The following is an 18313-nucleotide window of genomic DNA, read 5'->3' as shown; positions in this document are numbered from 1 at the left end:
ACTGGTTTTTAGACTGAGCTAGGTATACACTAAGGAAAAAGAGCTTCCTTCAACAATGACTTATATGAAAAACCAATCGCCCCTGCACACAATGAGTTATATAGGAAGCCAGATTGATAGTTTTAAGCAGTCTTTAGCAAAATTTATTTTTTCTGAGAATTGTTCCAAGCCAAAAAATATGAAATTGTATTATGCATACATTGTTATTAATTTCATAAGGTGTGATTTTCTAAGATTTCTGTAGTATTGGAGTTGTTGGATAGGCTTCTGCATTTCAAATTCTAATTTTGCAAATACTTTTAAAAAATTTATTTTTATCATATATAAGGTGAATAGCATGTCTTGATATGCATAGTAAAATGCCTATTGTAGTCAAACAAATGAACGCATCCATCAGTATCCATTACCTTCTTTTCTGATGCAAGTACTTTTTGAAACTAATTCCTTCAAAATGATGATTTTTTTCCTTTTACTGTTATGATTTTCCAATTAAATGATTTTTTCTGTGAGATATTCTGGTTTACATTGGTATTAAGGATATTATATGAAACCTTTTTTTTCTTCTAAAGCAGGGCATTTTAATTTTTTGTGATTATAGATTTTATACTTCTTGAATATTGCTGATGAACCTGTTTTGGGATATAATCCTCCAACTTCATTTACAACTTTTCATGTTCATCTTTGGAGCTGTGCACTTGATTATAGGTAAGTTCACAAATGGAACAAAATAAAGTTTTATTTAAAGTGCTACTAAATTTTGAAAAAAATACATAATTCAGTAGAGTTAAGGTTCAAATTATTAAAAACAACAACAACAACAACAGAGTTTCTGGAGCCGTATCAAACTGATGTTCTTTTGTTTCTCTTTGGCATTAGACCCCTTTATTTGCCAATCCGATCTCTTCTTACCGTGGAAACATTCAGTGTTTCCAGTAGCGTTGCATTGGATAAATCTTCCTCTACTCTCAGGTACCTGTGTAAACTTCATTGTATACTAAACAAAGCTGTTCAAAACATACCAATTGATATTTACCTAAACCATTTTGTTAAAGTCTCAATTTTTTGTTAAACGTTCTTTTACTAATAGTTATAACCTTTTACCCAAATTACCAAATTTTTCTCAGGTGACATGTTTCATCTACCCATTTATTATTGCATTTCATTTTTAGGGAAGAAATTAATTCTGGAGATTCTTTAAAAAGTTTGCATTTTAAAACATATGGTAAACTTCCCATGCTACCTGATACACTTTATAATTTTTATTTAATTTTTTTATTTTTTAGAGACAGGGTCTTGCTCTGTGTGGCCCAGGATGGAATGCAGTGGCATGATCACAGCTTATTACAGCTGTCAACTCCTGAGCTCAAGTGATCTTTTGCCCTCACCCTACTGAGTAGCTAGGACTATAGACGTGTGCCACTATCCCTGGCTGATTAAAAAAAAAAACTTTGTTTTTGTAGAGAAGGGGTCTTGCTGTGTTGCCCAGGCTAGTTGAGAACTCCTGGCCTCAGGTGGTCCTCCTGCCTTGTCCTCCCAAACGGCTGGGATTACAGGTGTGAGCCACTACATCTGGCCCACTCTATCTTTGTACTATAGTTTAAACCTTGTGAATTTGGGCATCTCTTTAAAAACTGCCAAAAATTTAGAATTAATTTGAGTAGATGATTTCATCTAATTCTTTACACCATTTAAATATTCCTAGCATTCATAAACAGTTTTTAAAAAATGTTAGATGACAGTTATAAGTTAGAAACTGCTTATGATTTCAACAATGTTCATACCAGAAAGAATGATGCAATTAAGCATATAGTGATTATGGAGTATGATACTCAAAGCTTAGTTTTTCAGATGTTGGTTTTATCTTTCTTGCCTCAGAATAATCTTGGATGAAGCTGCTTTACATCTATCTGACAAATGCAATACTGTCACTATAAATCTGAGTAGAGGTAAGAGTTAAAAAACAAATGGAGTAGATAAATTCTGCTTTATTTTTGTGTGTAAATAATTTTAAAGCATTTTAACTCTGGGATAATGCTAGTGAACTAAGAATCTTATTAAAGATCCTTAAAGATTAAAGGGTCTTTAAGTATATAGTGATCATGTGGTATATATTCACAGCTTCGTTTTTCAGATACTGGTTTTTCAGTTTGAAATTGTAATGTTCTTATAATGCTAGTTAAGTACATCAAATTACTATATATACTACAAATTTTTATTTAAGATAATTTTTGTTTCTAACAGAAAACAAAGAGAATTTTAGGACTTCTATGGGATGAAACTATTTTCATTGCATTATAATTATTTGTAGTGCTCTCTGCAATGAATTTTAAAGGAATGCTAGTTGTATTGGGTGTTGGTTGGATACACATTTTTGAAAGCTGTACTCAAGAGATTTTCTTAATTTTAAAAATTTTAGATTATGTTCGTGTGATGGATATGGGGCTTTTGGAGTTAACCATAACTGCAGTGAAGTCTGATTCTGATGGAGAGCAAGTAAGTTATTAAAATAAATGAAAATTTTAAGTTCTATTTTTTAAGAGATTAAAAAAATTGAGTTTAACATTTTTCCGTGTACCTAATTTTGGTCAGAAATAGAGTAAATATATTAAAAATGGATTTATTTAAATACTTTTTTTTATGTAGCGAGACAGATTATCATGAGTCTTATTTAATGTAAATCTATGCAAAAAAAGAAACTTTTGTCTCATTTGGAAAACATTTTCATCCCTTTTTCTGTGTCTTGTCCAGACTGAGCCCCGCTTTGAGTTACACTGTTCCAGCGATGTTGTCCATATCAGAACGTGCTCAGACTCTTGTGCTGCGTTAATGAATCTCATTCAGTACATTGCAAGCTATGGTGACTTGCAGACACCTAACAAGGCAGATATGAAGCCTGGAGCCTTTCAAAGAAGGTCTAAGGTACAGTCAGCAATGTGATTCCTCCAGTCCCTGCCATGTCGTGACATGTTTACATTATTGAGGTCTTCATGACAGTCATAAGGTAGAAAAGAAACTTTGAAAGTCATTCATCTGTTCTTTACCTTCAGAATAATGGGGTCTGAAACGGTGGTTTCATGGGCCTTTTTGGAAAACCATTCTGCTGTTTTGATATTCTTTGTTTCCATTAATCTTCCTAACAAACATCATACTTTTTTTTTTCTAGACTTGTTATTTTCATCTGTCCTAAGGGAAGAAAGAAAACATTTATCATGCAAAAGCTTGTTCTATGCAAGTTGTATGTAAAAATGCTATGAAAAGATAGATGGCAGGTGTTAGTATTGTTACCAGAAGACTTACTTATATCATCATATTTTCCCTATTTTTTTATCTCTAAGACAATCCAGTTTTCAGTGTACTTTGTCATATATGACTTCCTTTTCCTTTCATGATGACCTGGTGAGATAGAGAGGTTAAAAATTAATAAGACCCAGAGAATTTAGATGATTGCCCTAAAGAGTAGCAGAAACAGCAACAAACCCAGGTATTTTGGTGTCCAGTTCAATGCACTTTTCTGCCCCAAGTGTCACCTTTCTAACTTCTCTTATGTCCAAATTGAAGAATGTCCAGTTTATTTAGCATTTTTTCTTTTTCATTGTTATTCTTTGTGGTCTCTCTTATGAACAGAAATCTCAGTCCCCTTAGGTTCTAGAGCCTCTGTTATGTACTCTAGTAAAGGCCTGACTGGCATCGTGTTTGTTGTCTTTTGTTCAGGATTATTTTACACTTTATTTGTGTTACATTTCTGTTTGTGACTCCTTGTTCCTGCTGTATTCTCACTATAAGGTGATTTATGACACCCCGCCTACTATTTATTCCCTTTTAAAAAACATTCTTCTTATTTTAAATTATCCCTTTCAGCTTGGAACTTGCTATTTTAGAGTCATGCTCACATATAAAAAGCACGATCTGGGTTTAATGAATCTACAGTTCACCAACCATTGGTGAAGTATTTGGTTAAGTATTTGGTGCTGGAACTGAGCTCTGAATCACCGTTTAGTATATTTCCCCTGCTGTGTGTGCCCCCTACTGTTGTTAGGTGTCCAAGAAATGAGGCTTCGTCCTACAGGGGCTTTATGTCAAAGGGATGAAAGTCATTGCAACCATCAGAGTTGAGGAGATCAAACTTATTTAGTTATCCCTTCTTTCCCAGCTTTATTGCAGTTTGTTCAACTTCCCTGTTTTCAAATGCATTGCCTCTTCAAGATCCCAGTTCACTGTGCTTGCTTTGAGGTGATGACACATTTATTGCTCTTTGCCAGTATTTGTTAGGGTGATAATACTAAAAACTTGAAATATAACAGCTGCTGGGCATAGAAAAATGAGTAGGTTTCTATTTCTGATGTTTTTGTACAATGTAATGTATTTCTGGGATAAAATAAATGTAAGTAGTTTGGTTTTTAAGAGCATTTTCAGTTATTTTTAATTAGGTTTTTTGGCTATAGGTAGATTCCAGTGGTCGATCATCCTCACGTGGTCCAGTACTTCCTGAAGCAGATCAACAAATGTTACGAGATCTGATGAGTGATGCTATGGAGGAGATCGACATGCAACAAGGCACCTCATCAGTAAAACCACAGGCTAATGGTAAGACCAGGACTCTTCTCAGGGAGCACTGATGTTAATGTTGGGGCTTACATTATTTGTGTTCTCATAAATTTAATAAGTCACTTATTAAAGACGCATATGAGTTTTTATGGATATCTGTTAATCATTCAGCTTGTGTCTACTCAGTGTCTAGTAAATAGGTAACTCTGGCCAGGATGGTGTCGGGAATGCAGAGTGAGTAGAAGACAGTGCTTATGTTTTCTGGTAGCTTGTAGCCTAGTAAAACAAATGGGCACAAAACTGGTGCCAGTACTTAGACTGATTGATAAATGATGTAAGAAAACACTTCAAATGTGGTATATCCTCTACTGTTTGGAAAGGATTGGGATAATTTTATTAGACTTTAGTAAAGTAAGATGGCTTGGCTTTTTAAAAGTGGTTGGGATTTAGGTATGTAAAGAGGGAGGAGAAGGTAATCTTGGCAAGGTCATTAACATCAACAGAGCACAGACAAAGGCATGCATGAGCCTCAGTTATTTAGCCATGACATTCGGGTTCTTACTGAAACAAAAGTTCTCTTATTGAAAAGAATTAGATAATAAAGTTGGGTAAGCAAAGAGGGACCCAGGTGATTCAAGATCCTTGAAAGCCAAAGGGAAGCAGGTAAACATTTTAAAGCCTCTATTTCAACAGTATTTTCTTCTAATTGAATGGTCATAGCTGTATCTATATATTGGGAAATCTTAATTAAAAATTATTTCATGGAGTTGTAAAAGTCTAGTGTTAACTGTTGCTTTCTTGCTAATTTAGGATAAATTAGAACTAAGGAAGCAAACTGGGGCTTTTAGTGTTCTATGTACTACATTATTTGTAATAAATATTAGCAGCTAGGCTGGGCACAGTGGTTCATGCCTGTAATCTAGCACTTTGGGAGGCTGAGGCAGGTGGATCACTTGAACTCAGGAGTTTGAGACCAGCCTGGGCAACATGGTGAAACCCCATCTCTCCAATTAAAAAAAAAAAAAAAGCTACATGTGGGATGTGTTGGCAGGCGCCTATAGTGCCAGATACTTGGGAGGCTTAGGTGGGGTGGGAGGATCACCTGAGCCCAGGAGACGGAGGTTGCAGTGAGCCAAGATTGTGCCACTGCACTCCAGCCCGGGTAACAGAGCGAGATTCTGTCTCAAAAAAAAAAAAAAAAAAAATATATATATATATATATATATATATATATATACACACACACATATTTATGTATTTATATATTTATATATGTGTGTGTGTGTATATATATACGCAGCTACCTTAATTACATGGGAAAGAATATTTAGTGATTGTTTACTGGGTGGCTTCAATATACAAGATTCTGTACTAGGCCCTGGGTACCTGTAAGGATGAGTAATTCTGAGGTACTGCTGTAGAAAAATCTAAAATCTAATCTGTGAGTCTCTTAAAGCCAGTATGTCTCTTGATTCAGCTTAGTGTTCTCAGCCTCATCACAGTGTTTGATTTTGATGAATGAATGGGGAAAGAATGAGTGACTCTTAATATGTAATATAAACATATTAAAATATATGTTGACATGCAGATTTTGGTGCACATGTAATCTTTTGCGATAGCTACCTAAGATTAGGTATCCAGTTTGGGTATCCCAGGCCCCAGGAAGAGGTCTTCTTTTCATACTTGAATCGCTGCCTCCTCTGCCACCTAATGCTTGCTCAACAGCTATTCTTCCCTCCCCTTCCCCTTCCCTCCCCATACATTTAGGCTCTGCTAAATGTAACCAGTTTCCCCTCGCATGGTAATATTGTCCAAGAAGTTTCTTCCAGAGCTCCGCCTATAGGACAGAATTGTCAAAGGTGAAATCCTGGCTAAAGCAAAACTCCACTCAACACTAACCAGCAACTGCTGAGCTTCCCCAACACCAACTAACTGGGAGGAAACTGTCTTTATGACATTGCCATTTCGAATTTATCATTTGTCTTTTTCTTAGTTGTTGTTTTTTTTTTGTTTTTTTTTTTGACAGGGTCTTGGTCTGTCACGCAGGCTGGAGTGCAGTGGTGTGATGTCAGCTCACTGCAACCTCCACCTCCCGGCTTCAAACAATTCTCCTACCTCGGCCTCCCAGGTAGCTGGGACTCAGGTGTGTGCCACCATGCCCAGCTGATTTTTGTATTTTTAGTAGAGACAGGGTTTCATCATGTTGGCCAGGCTGGTCTGTAACTCCTGACCTCAGGTGATCCACCCATCTCGGCCTTCTAAAGTGCTGGGATTACAGGCGTGAGCCACCATGCCTGGCCTATTAGTGGTTTTTGATGTATTTCTGACTCTTGCTGAGGTGTTTTGGTGCATGTTACTTAGCTCTCTTTAAGCCTCAGATTCATAGACTTATTTTAGGAAATAAATGAGATATTGCAGGTAAAAGCACACAACATATATCTGACACATGGTTAAAATGCTTGTTGTTGTTGATATTTCAAAGTGTGCCAAAATGTTGTAATCTTTTTATCTAGGTATTTTGGATGAAAAATCTCAAATTCAGGAGCCATGTTGCTCAGACCTCTTCCTGTTTCCTGACGAGAGTGGGAATGTATCCCAGGAGCCCGGCCCCACCTATGCCTCATTCTCTCACCATTTCATCAGTGATGCAATGACAGGTGTGCCCACTGAGAATGATGACTTTTGCATTCTTTTTGCACCAAAAGCAGCCATGCAGGTAATAAATTAATAACATTATTGAAGCCTTGAATGGTGTTACAAATTGAATTGACCAAAGGGTACCTGGAGAAAATTCTGTTGATTTTGTAAATTCTTTATAGTTCAGAATTACTTTGTTTTTTTTTTTTAATATACTATTGACAGTTTGTGAATGGTTACTGTACTGTTTCTGTGACACATCTCCTAAAGACTCAGAGAAGAATGCTGTTTGCAAAATTTCCAACATAGATTATTGAACTCCACATTTTATATAGTAAGATGACTATTCAAGGATCATGAAATTAAATGGCAGAAGGATCTGCTGGACAGAATTGCTAGTCCAAGAATCAGGAAAGATAAGATGTGGTTTGTGTGAAGGCTGATGGTTGGGGTGTGTTTGTGTGTATGTATAGATATAGGTGTGTGTGTATGTGTATTTGGAAACTTTCCAGGAATTGTCCAGTAGGTGACCGTATTTGTTTACAAAGTTCTGAGAACCTTCTGGTTAAATTTTTAAAAATCCAAACAATCAAACTCAGGATAAACCTATTATTAAAAACATGGTAATATCATCCATATGTTGAAATTTGTTAACTTTTGGTTTGCAGTATTGACTTGAAACAAAAAAAAATACCCACACACTAAATTTGTGCTTTTTTATTATCAAACAAGTAGTGAAAGCCGAATTGTAAACCATAAAAAATCCTTATGGAGTGGTTTACGTAGAACAAAGAGAGTTTATTTTATGGTTAATAAAGCAGAATATCTTTGTGGTGACTAATGTCGGTAACCATCACCTTATTTTATATACTGGAATTATTAAAAAGAATGTAGAAGCAAGAATGCCCCTTGAGATGTGCAGCATAATCAGTTGTTTCTAATTAGAAAAGAGAGTATGTGTTACCTGTTTGTTTATTTTAGGAGAAGGAAGAAGAACCAGTTATAAAAATCATGGTTGATGATGCAATTGTGATAAGAGACAATTATTTCAGTCTGCCCGTTAAGAAGACCGATACGAGCAAAGCCCCCTTACACTTTCCCATTCCTGTGATTCGCTATGTGGTGAAGGAGGTCTCTCTTGTCTGGCATCTTTATGGAGGAAAGGATTTTGGAACAGTCCCTCCCACTTCTCCGGCTAAAAGTTATATGTAAGTTAATTTCTATATAAGTTTATTTGGGAGGCCAATATATTCTTTTCTTAGAAAAATAGAATTTTCCATTTCCCCTTTAGAGAGAAAAAAGAAAAATAGGATTTATCATTTTAAGAATTATTAATAAAGTAGTATTAAAAACTGTAATTTAAATGTCACTCTCACAGTTTTCCAATTGTGAACTTATTTGTATTATTTGTATTTTTACTAAAATGTTGACTCTCATCATTTTCATTTAGCAGAAATTTTCAGGTATCTACCATGTACCTATTTCACAAAAATGAGTAGGTCCTGTGAGTCATGTGAGTGACAGAGGGCAGTGAAACGCAGGAAGTGTGTCAGGAGGTGGGGTCGGGCATGCCCTGTCCCCAGCATTCAGCAGGGCACTGAGCAGAGAGCCTATGGTCGTTGAGCGCCTGTGAGACGAGTGCAGTGTGCCAGTCGCTGGGAGAGAATCAGGTGGACAGAATCCTTGTAGGGGGCAGACTTCCTTATTGAGGTGGGGCATGGCATGGAGGCTGCGTGGAGCAGTAACATTTGACACTATAGTTCAGCAGCTTTTTCTGCTTAAAAGTGACTTTAAAACACGTCCAACTTTACTATAATTATTTTGTGTATTAGTTGGGATTCCTAGGACTTGTGTTCTGACTATAAAGGGTTTCCAGAGTAACAAGAAGCTTATAAGAAGGTCTCTTTTCTAAGTGTATCCTGTGATACGGATCCCAGCATCATAATTAGCTTTTCCTGTAGTTTTGAGTATTTAGCAAGCAGGTGATTACTCTAATGGCAATAATAAAATGCGTGTTTCAGTGTCTACAGAGTAAAGAAGATACGGTTTTGGTTTCTAGTAATTTGTGGCAGCGTTCTGATAGCTCTGTACTCTTACTTTGTCTTTCATCTTATCATTTTCCTTAATGTCATTCATTGACTTTCTTTGAATATTCCTTTAACAAAAGGGTTTTTTTTTTGCTCATTTTTAGTAGTCCCCACAGTTCGCCTTCTCACACACCCACGAGACATGGACGTAATACAGTATGTGGGGGAAAAGGAAGGAACCATGACTTTTTAATGGAAATACAGCTAAGCAAGGTAAGATGGCATTTGAAGAACTTAAGTAGGATATTGGTGGGGGGTTCTTTTGTTATCCCCCACCACGTAGTCTTGAGCCTTAAGTCCCAACCCTTTGGATTGGAAAAGTGCAAGGATCTTGTATAAAACTCTTACCTCTTTTTCATTCTCAAATGTTCTAAGAAGACTGAGGTGTTTTTCTTTTATTTTTGTTTGTCTGGGCTACCGCTAGAGCGATAGTTCTCACAGTTGAGCAAGCCCAGAATCCCCTGGAGGGCTTATTAAAACACAGGTTTCTGGGCTCCACCCCAGAGTTTCTGATTCAGGAAGTCTGAGGTAGGGTCAGACTGAGGAGATGCTGCCCTAGAGCATCTGTCTGGGAAAGCCTGTGTTTGGACAGTGCATCTGGCAGGTCCTTTGTGAGACTAGAGACCAGTAGGGCCAGACTACTGATGGCATCACACGCATTTAATTCTACCAACTTGTCTGAGATTGTACCAAGTGTCATATTTTAGGATAGTTCGCATGGCAATATTGTAGTGATGACAATTCCATGTATTTAATCATATCTGTGCCTCCTTTTGGAACTTGAACCCTGCCTCTGCTGATTCATTTTAAAGCAATTTCATAGGTATGCAAGATAATAATTTTATGTCTTATTCCTATTGAGAATTTTCCTTGGAAATAAGGGATTTTACCAAGGTCAAATAGAAATATTAGTCAAGCTTCTCTGTGTATGGTAGGGTCCACATAGTCCCCCTTATCCACAGGCATACATGGTAATAGCCTCAGTGGATGCCTGAAACTGCAGATAGTACTGAACTTTATGTATACTGTGTTTTTCCTATACATACATACCTATGATAAAGTTTAATTTCTAAGTTAGGCATAGTAAGAGATTAACAATAATGAATAATAAAATAGAACAATTATAACACTAGACTACAATAAAAGTTATATGGAAGGTATTTCTCTTGGTTTCAAAATACTGAAATATTTTTGGACCTCAGTTGACCATGGGTAACTGAAACTGTGGAAAGCAAAACCTTGGACAAGCAGGGAGCACTGCAGAGTAATAAATGAGTGAACAAGTGAAGGAATGTCATGTTGTTGAGTTTTTTGAAGGTGGACTTGTAAGCTGAGGTAGAATTCAGAGGAAAGATGAGTGATATTTTGCATTTTAAAGAGAAAATACAATTTAATAAAAGGAATGTAAAGAACTGTTCCGCGTTCTTCCTCCTTATCTGTTAAGGTGAAGTTTCAGCATGAAGTCTACCCCCCATGCAAACCTGATTGTGATTCCAGCCTCTCAGAACACCCAGTCTCCCGGCAGGTGTTCATTGTTCAGGATCTTGAGATTCGAGATCGTTTGGCAACATCACAAATGAATAAATTTTTATACCTGTATTGCAGTAAAGAAATGCCTCGAAAAGCTCACTCCAACATGGTAAGAGTTAACCTCATTGTTGTGTTTTGTCAGTTTTGGAAACGTGTTTTTATTATATCTAACTTCAGGAGAGTTAAAGTAGGGAAAATTACTAGATATCTTTTCTCATTTTAATATGAAAAATCCCTTTTGAATGTATTGCTTAAAGTTTTATGTTTAAAAAATTATTTTGCATGTCACTTCTAGGGTCCATTAACTCTAATTGCTAATAAATTGATATCTGAGGAAAAGTAGAAGTCCCTAGTGATCAATACAAAATATGTAGTATTGCTGAAGGTGTTCCAGATTTCTAACACCCTTTACATTTTAGTAAGGTAGAAATGATTCATTCAGGACTTTGGAGGTCCCTCACAGAATTTGATTTTGGCATATGGGCCTATGGTTAGCTTCAGGGTTTCAGTAAACTGTTACTAAGTACAACATTATCCATTTGCAATTTTTCCTCTAAAGAGAGTCTACATCTTTAAGCAGTTTTTTTTTTCCCCCAACAGTGTCTCACTCTGTGACCCAGGCTGGAGTGCAGATTGTAGTTCACTGCAGCCGTGACCTCCTGGGCTGAAACTAGCCTCCCATTCAACCTCCTGAGTAGCTGGGACTACTGGCATGCACCACCGTGCCTGGCTAATTTTTTGTTTTTTGTGGAGATGGTGTTTTCTTATATTGCACAGGCTGGTCTGGAACTCCTGAACTCAAGTAATCCTCCCACCTTAGCCTCCCAAAGTGTTGAGATTACCGGCATGAGCCACCGCGCCCAGCCTTTAATCAGATTATTGATGGGGGCATGTGACCCAAAAATGTTTGATTCAGTCTTTTAAGGAAAGAGGGTAAACAATTCCTCTTTTTCTCATATGGTATAGGAATAGGAATTTTTCTTTTTTTTTTTCTTATTTTTAAAGAGAAGAAGGTCATCATATTATTGTGGAAAAATGTTATTCTCTTTCTTGCCTTGTAGTTGACAGTGAAAGCCTTACACGTGTGTCCAGAATCTGGCAGGTCCCCACAGGAGTGCTGCTTGAGAGTGTCGCTGATGCCGCTCCGCCTCAATATTGACCAGGTTTGTAGCATGAGCGTGATTCCTGCCGTTACAGTTAGATTAGACTGCATGTTCAGAATAAGGAAATTGTAATGTTCATCATTATTGAACTTTTATGGCGGTTACATGTGTAAAGCAAACTTCTGATAAAGAATAGGGCAAATTCATTAGATGTTTGGAATCTGAACTGTGGGTGAGTCAACATCATTAGATGTTATTTCCCAGTCTCCTACTCATGGTGTGATGTAGGCCTTAATACCTGCTTCTTGTTCTCTAATCCTCAAGTACTCTACTCCCAGTTCAGATATGCGTACATTTTCAGAGAGTATTAGAGGATTCCCTGATGAATTGAATGCTGCTCTGTCTTCATTGCAGCATCTGGAAGAGAATTCTTTCTGTGCCGGGCAAAATGACAAATGAGTAAATTGGTATACATAAAGAGGTCAGAAACAACAGAGATTTAGACTTTCCCTAAAAAAAACTGGAGTTGGGCACAGTGAAACCCACTTTCCCGTATTCTAGCAGGCATCCCATCAAATTCTTCTGGGCTTTGCTTTGACCCAGAGATCTGTTTAAAACATAGCTGGTGCCTCTTCCAGAAACTTTTTACCAAGATGTATGAAAATAGGATGCGCAGCCAAGGTATAGTAATAGAATGGCGAGAAGCATGGGTTTGGAGTCAGACCTGGGTTCCAGTCTTAGTTCTGTAGCTTTTACTAGTTGTATGGCTTCGTGTAAGTTACTGAACATCTCCAAGCCTTAGTTCCTTCACTGATAAAATGGGAGAAATAGTAATATGTGTATCATAATGCTTTTTAAAATGAAGATTAAACAAATCAGTGTGTGAAAAACATTAACTGGGTGCCTGACACACTGGGTTAGGGATCAGTAATGTTAACTATTGTTATTTAATAATAACATAGCATATGATAATTGCAGAACATAAATGGAGTTTTTAACTAATCTGCTGTGAAATAACAAAACCTTCTTGACAGAAATTGTGTTGATATGAGCTCAGGTTGGGAAGTAGAGTATTTATATGTGGGGTGGACGTTATTAATTTGCTTAAATAGTACTGGTTGAATAATGTTCATTAGTTGTTTAAATAAAACTTGAATAACTAAAAGCTGGTAACAAATATTTCAAGACAGCTTAAATAATATTTATAAACAAAAAATAGGCATTGTCTTAGAGAAAATGTACTGTGAAGTACAGAAGCTTAGCATAGCTCTACATTAATGCTTATAGCCTCTGACCTAGGTTAGACTTGCCAATCAGTACTTTATGTTTTATCATTATGAAAAGAAGATATTTTGATATCCACACTTTAACTAAATTTATCCATATATTGATTGGCCTAGTGGAAATACAATGAAATATTTGTGGGAAAATTGATCTGTGGAGATCACCAGTGTGAACAAGACTTTGAGTAAGATACATCTTTCTGGCATGACTTTACGAAACTTAGCAAGCCCAATTTTCTTTCTTCCCCCCCACAGTGTCTCACTCTGTCACCCAGGCTGGAGTGTAGATCATGGCTCACTGCAGCCTTGACCTCCTGGGCTCAAACTATCCTCCTACCTCAGACTCCTGAACAGCTGGGATTATAGGCGCATACCACCATGTCCAGCTAATTTTCTATTTTTGTAGAGATGTGGTCCCATTATGTTGCCCAGACTGGTCTTGAACTCCTGGGCTCAAGTAATCCTCCCACCTTGGCCTCCCAAAGTGCTGGGATTATAGGCATAAGCCACTGTGCCCACCCTAATTTTCTTTAATAGACTTTTAAATTTAATATTGAACATAATTTCTTATTTAGAACTATAAAGCATTATGATTTTAAAGTGGAGAGTTATTAATCTTAGAACCATCAGGGAAATAAATTTTATGACTACCCTGAGGAAGAATGAGAAATAATTCATTAAGACATAAAAGCTAGGAAAACAAAGCCACACCACAAATATGTAAGCGTTAATGAGGTATATCACCTGACACAAAAATTCTTTTCAGTTCGCCTCTTTTAAGATTGCTATACCATATTTTGGGATAGTAAATGGTCGTCTGAGTAGAAAATCAAATATTTTTGTTTATTTTTTCTTGTGAAAACAAATCAGTTGGTGAATGATAATGCTTTGAGTATTATTTTTCTAACCGAGCACATCCCCACTTATTCATCTTAATTGAATCATGTTAAGTATGAAAGCAACACATTATTCTTTCATGTTTTTGAAAAAGCTGCATTGCTATTGAAGGTAAGTGCAACTGCTTCCAAAGCTCAGTGTTCCCTTAGGGCAGGCAATAAGCATTGCAGATGGAATGAGTTCCATCTGGTGGATAAGTGGATGATGGAGGTCATACAGCTAGGCAGTTTGAGATTCAAAATAGGAAGGGGGCCGGATTTCCTGACTCTGCTAGCCTATTGTCCGTTTTAGTTTTGTACTGCCTGGAACTCTGCAGGGAAAGCGTATCAATTCATTCAAGACCATTTGGTGAATGCCTGCCTTGTCCCAGGTTTTATATTAGGATGCTGGGGATACAAAGATGAATAAGACATCTCTATCTTCAAGGATCTCTTTATAGAAGACTGACATAAAAGAGATAGTTTTAATGTGCTATGGTGAGTACAAGTGATACAGATAGGCATGGGATGGTATGCCTGACCAGAAGATCGCTCTTAACCTAGACTGGGAGTTTGGAAAGGTGAGGGATGCTCAGGAAAGGCTTTCTGGAGGTGGTGACATTCAAGGTGGGTCTTAAGGAGTGCAGTGGAGCTAGGCAGGTGAAGATTTTTGTAAAGATACCAAAAGCCTTACTCTGATTGTGGACTGGGATTGGGAGACCATTCTGCTAAGTAAGATAAGTAAGTGCTCAACCCAGGCTCTATAGGATGAACATGGAGCAGCACCAGTTTGCACAATTGTGTTTTTCATCATTATTGCTTCATTGCTTGAGTATGACATTAAAAGGAATTCTTTTAACACTGTAAGTCATAGTGCAGTATTAATATCCTTTATCATAGGATCTTCAAACTAGACATTTTACAGTCAAAGTTTAGCATAAACAATTTTTTAAAGTTTAAAAAAATTGATTGCACTGAGATATAATTTACATACACTAAAATGCACAGCTTTTAAGTGTTCAGTGGAGGTTTCACAGATTTACACACTTGAGTAGCTACTACCCCAGTTGAGACATAGAACATTTTCCTTACCCTGAAGACTTCACTCATGTCCCTTTGTAGTTCATCTTCACCATCCCAAAGTGACTACTGACTGATCTTTTGGTCACCATAGATTAGTTTTTTCCTGTTCTGCAACTTCATGTAAATGGAATTGTACTTGGCTTCCTGTACTTAGCGTTAAGTCTTTGAGATCCATCTATGTTGTAGCATGTATCCACAGTGATGTTTATTGCTGAGTAGGATTTTGCTGTGGATATACCACGGTTTATCTGTTTACCTGCTGGTTCACATTGAGGTTGTTCCATGGTTTTGGCTCTTAGGAATAAAGCTGTTAGGAAATTTATGTAGAAGTCTTTTTATGGGCATACGTTTTCATTCCTCTTGGTTGAATAAATACATATATAAGAGTAGAATTTCTGGGTCATAAGATAAGTATATGTTGAGCTCTCTTAAGAAGCTGCCAAACAATTCTTCACAGTGGCTGTTGCATTGCATATTCCCACCAATAGCCATGAGAGCTGCGGCTGCTTCATAGTCTTGCCAAACTTGGTATTGTCGTTTTTAAAATTTTAGCTGGTATGCTTTGTGTACACTGTGGTTTTAAATTGGATTTCCCTGATAACAGGTGATGCTGAGCATCTTTTTATGTGCTTATTAGCCATTTGTGTATTTTCTTTTGTGTGTCTGAAGTGTCTGTGTCTTGCTAGTTTTAAAATTGGGTTGTTTGGGTCGGGTGCGGGTTACTCATGCCTGTAATCCCACCACTTTGGGAGGCCAAGGCAGGAGGATTGCTTGAGCCTAGAAGTTCAAGATCAGCCTGGGCAACATAGTGAGATCTTGTTTCTACAAAAAATAGAAAAAAAATTAGCCAGGCATGGTGGTGCCTGCCTATATTCCCAGCTATTCAGGAGGCTGAGGTGGGAGGATCGCTTGAACTCAGGAGGTGGAGGCTGCAGTGAGCCGTGATCGCGCTACTGTACTCCAGTCTGGGTGACAGAGCGAGACCCCCATCTGTAAAATAAAATAAAATAAAATTGAGTTGTTGGTCTTACTGATTTGTAAAGAGTTTAGCATAAATACCAAAATCAAAAAAATTTGAGAACATTTTAAAAAGCTGGTGATTAGTGGCCGGGTGCGGTGGCTCACGCCTGTAATCTCAGCACTTTGGGAGGCTGAGGCGGGTGGATCACGAGGTCAGGGGTTCGAGACTCAGCCTGACCAACATGATGAAACCCCGTCTCTACTAAAAATACAAAAATTAGCTGGGCTTGGTGGCGGGTGCCTGTAATCCCAGCTACTCAGGAGGCTGAGGCAGGAGAATTGCTTGAACCTGGGAGGCGGAGGTTGCAGTGAGCCGAGATCGTGCCACTGCACTCCAGCCTGGGCAACAGAGCGAGACTCTGTCTCAAAAAAAACAAAACAAAACAAAAAAAGCTGGTGATTAGCATCTCTTTATCTGTTGTTTTGTGCATTTTTGGTGAAAAATGAGTAGAAACCATTGTATCTTTAGTCTCCCTTTTTTTTTTCTTAAAGAGGAAATTGATACCTGAAAATTTGCTGTTTTTTTGAAGGTAATCATGGAGTCCCACCATTTATGGCATTAAAATATCACCATCTAGTGGCCAAAGAATAGCATTTTATATGCTGTTAAACTATAAACAAGTAATATTTGGTATAATATGAATTATATATATTAAATGTGTATGATGGAAATAATATATAAAATACATACATGAATATATATGTAAAGCATAACAATATAATGAACAATTCATGAACCCACTACCCCGCTTCAGAACCAGAATATTTCCACTACTGTCGAAGCCACCTGCTTGCGCTGCAGTCCATTGCTTAGTCTCGCATATGCATGTTACCTAGGATATCCTTCTCATTTGCATCATTTGTACTTCTGAGATATGTGATCAGTAGACAGAGCTTTTGGAATTGTCAAACTGTTTTGGCGTGCCACTAAATATTTTGACCCTTCACATTGCATTTTGGCACAGTGTTAATGTTTTATATTAGTTTAGGTTTTTTGTCGTTGGGTTTTTTTTTTTTTTTTTTTTTTTGAGACAGTGTCTCGCACTGTCGCCTGGGCTGGAGTGCAATGGCGCGATCTCTGCTCACTGCAGCCTCCGCCTCCCAGGTTCAAGTGATTCTCCTGCCTCAGCCTCCCGAGTAGCTGGGATTATAGGCACCCGCCACCACGCCTGGCTAATTTTTTGTGTTTTTAGTAGAGACGGGATTTCACTGTGTTGGCCAGGCTGGTCTTGAACTCCTGACCTCATGATCTGCCCGCCTCAGCCTCCCAAAGTGTTGGGATTACAGATGTGAGCCACTGCACCCGGCCAGTTTAGGATTTTTTTTTAATGAAAGGAAAGAATAAGATCAGGCTCAGGCATATATACAAATATATCCTCGAAGATATATTTGTCAGTTTGAGTGAGATAGGCAAAACGAAGCTGCCTATAATGGGCAAATGTGGCATGTACGTACAATGTGAAGACAGAGCCATGCAGTTTTTGTTTGTAATTACGTAATTTCAGGAGAGACCATACTGAATGGATTATTTTCATTATTTTGAATATCATGTTCAATGATGAAATGTATTAAGGCAATATAATGTATGAAAAGCAGAAGTTAAGTCATTTGGAACTTTGAAGACACTTAAAAGTGTCCACATGGTGAAACCCGGTCTCTACTGAAAATACCAAAAATTAGCTGGGCATGGTGGCGGGCGCCTGTAGTCCCAGCCACTTGGGAGGCTGAGGCAGGAGAATGGCGTGAACCCGGGAGGCAGAGCTTGCAATGAGCCGAGATTGTGCCACTGCACTCCAGCCTGGCGACAGAGCGAGACTCCGTCTCAAAAAAAAAAAAGTGTCCAGCACATGATTGTTGGTAATATCACCACAATGCAGAATGAGAGCCAGGGCCAAGAGTGAGAGTGCTCCATTTCTAAGAAAACTCAAATGTACTTTGATTTAGTCGTTTTTACTTTTGTAATCTTTAACTTCTGTCTCTCAGTTTTCATACCTATAAATTAATTTCCTCATAAAGTTATGAGAATTAAAAGGGAAGTGTGTATCTCTGTGTGTGTGTGTGTGTGTGTGTGTGTGTGTGTGTGTGGTGGGGGGAAGAATAGGAATAATGACTAGCATAGAGAAAGAATTCAATAAATTGTAGCTATATTT

The 18313-nt window shown here is 37.6% G+C and overlaps 1 protein-coding gene across 8 annotated transcripts in view; it reads left to right on the top strand.

The window, feature by feature from the left end:
- Positions 1-18313, top strand: part of ATG2B (autophagy related 2B) — an 83398-nt gene that overhangs the window by 49603 nt on the left and 15482 nt on the right. For all 8 annotated transcript variants that reach the window (XR_002002657.3, XR_010130825.1, XR_002002656.3 and 5 more), the window contains exons 24-34: positions 599-705; positions 877-969; positions 1876-1946; positions 2417-2493; positions 2749-2919; positions 4443-4584; positions 7059-7261; positions 8164-8390; positions 9374-9482; positions 10714-10908; positions 11861-11962. Coding sequence is in view for 5 of the 8 variants with exons in the window: in XM_019009952.4 (XP_018865497.1) it covers positions 599-705; positions 877-969; positions 1876-1946; positions 2417-2493; positions 2749-2919; positions 4443-4584; positions 7059-7261; positions 8164-8390; positions 9374-9482; positions 10714-10908; positions 11861-11962 (1497 nt within the window). In the remaining 3 variants the exon portion in view is untranslated. The remainder of the gene's footprint in view (positions 1-598; positions 706-876; positions 970-1875; positions 1947-2416; positions 2494-2748; positions 2920-4442; positions 4585-7058; positions 7262-8163; positions 8391-9373; positions 9483-10713; positions 10909-11860; positions 11963-18313) is intronic.

The sequence above is a fragment of the Gorilla gorilla genome, chromosome 15 (genome assembly GCF_029281585.2).
Source record: "Gorilla gorilla gorilla isolate KB3781 chromosome 15, NHGRI_mGorGor1-v2.1_pri, whole genome shotgun sequence".
NCBI lineage: Eukaryota > Metazoa > Chordata > Mammalia > Primates > Hominidae > Gorilla > Gorilla gorilla.
The sequence above is the reverse complement of the archived record's forward strand: the minus strand, read 5'-3'. Positions and strand labels throughout refer to the sequence as shown.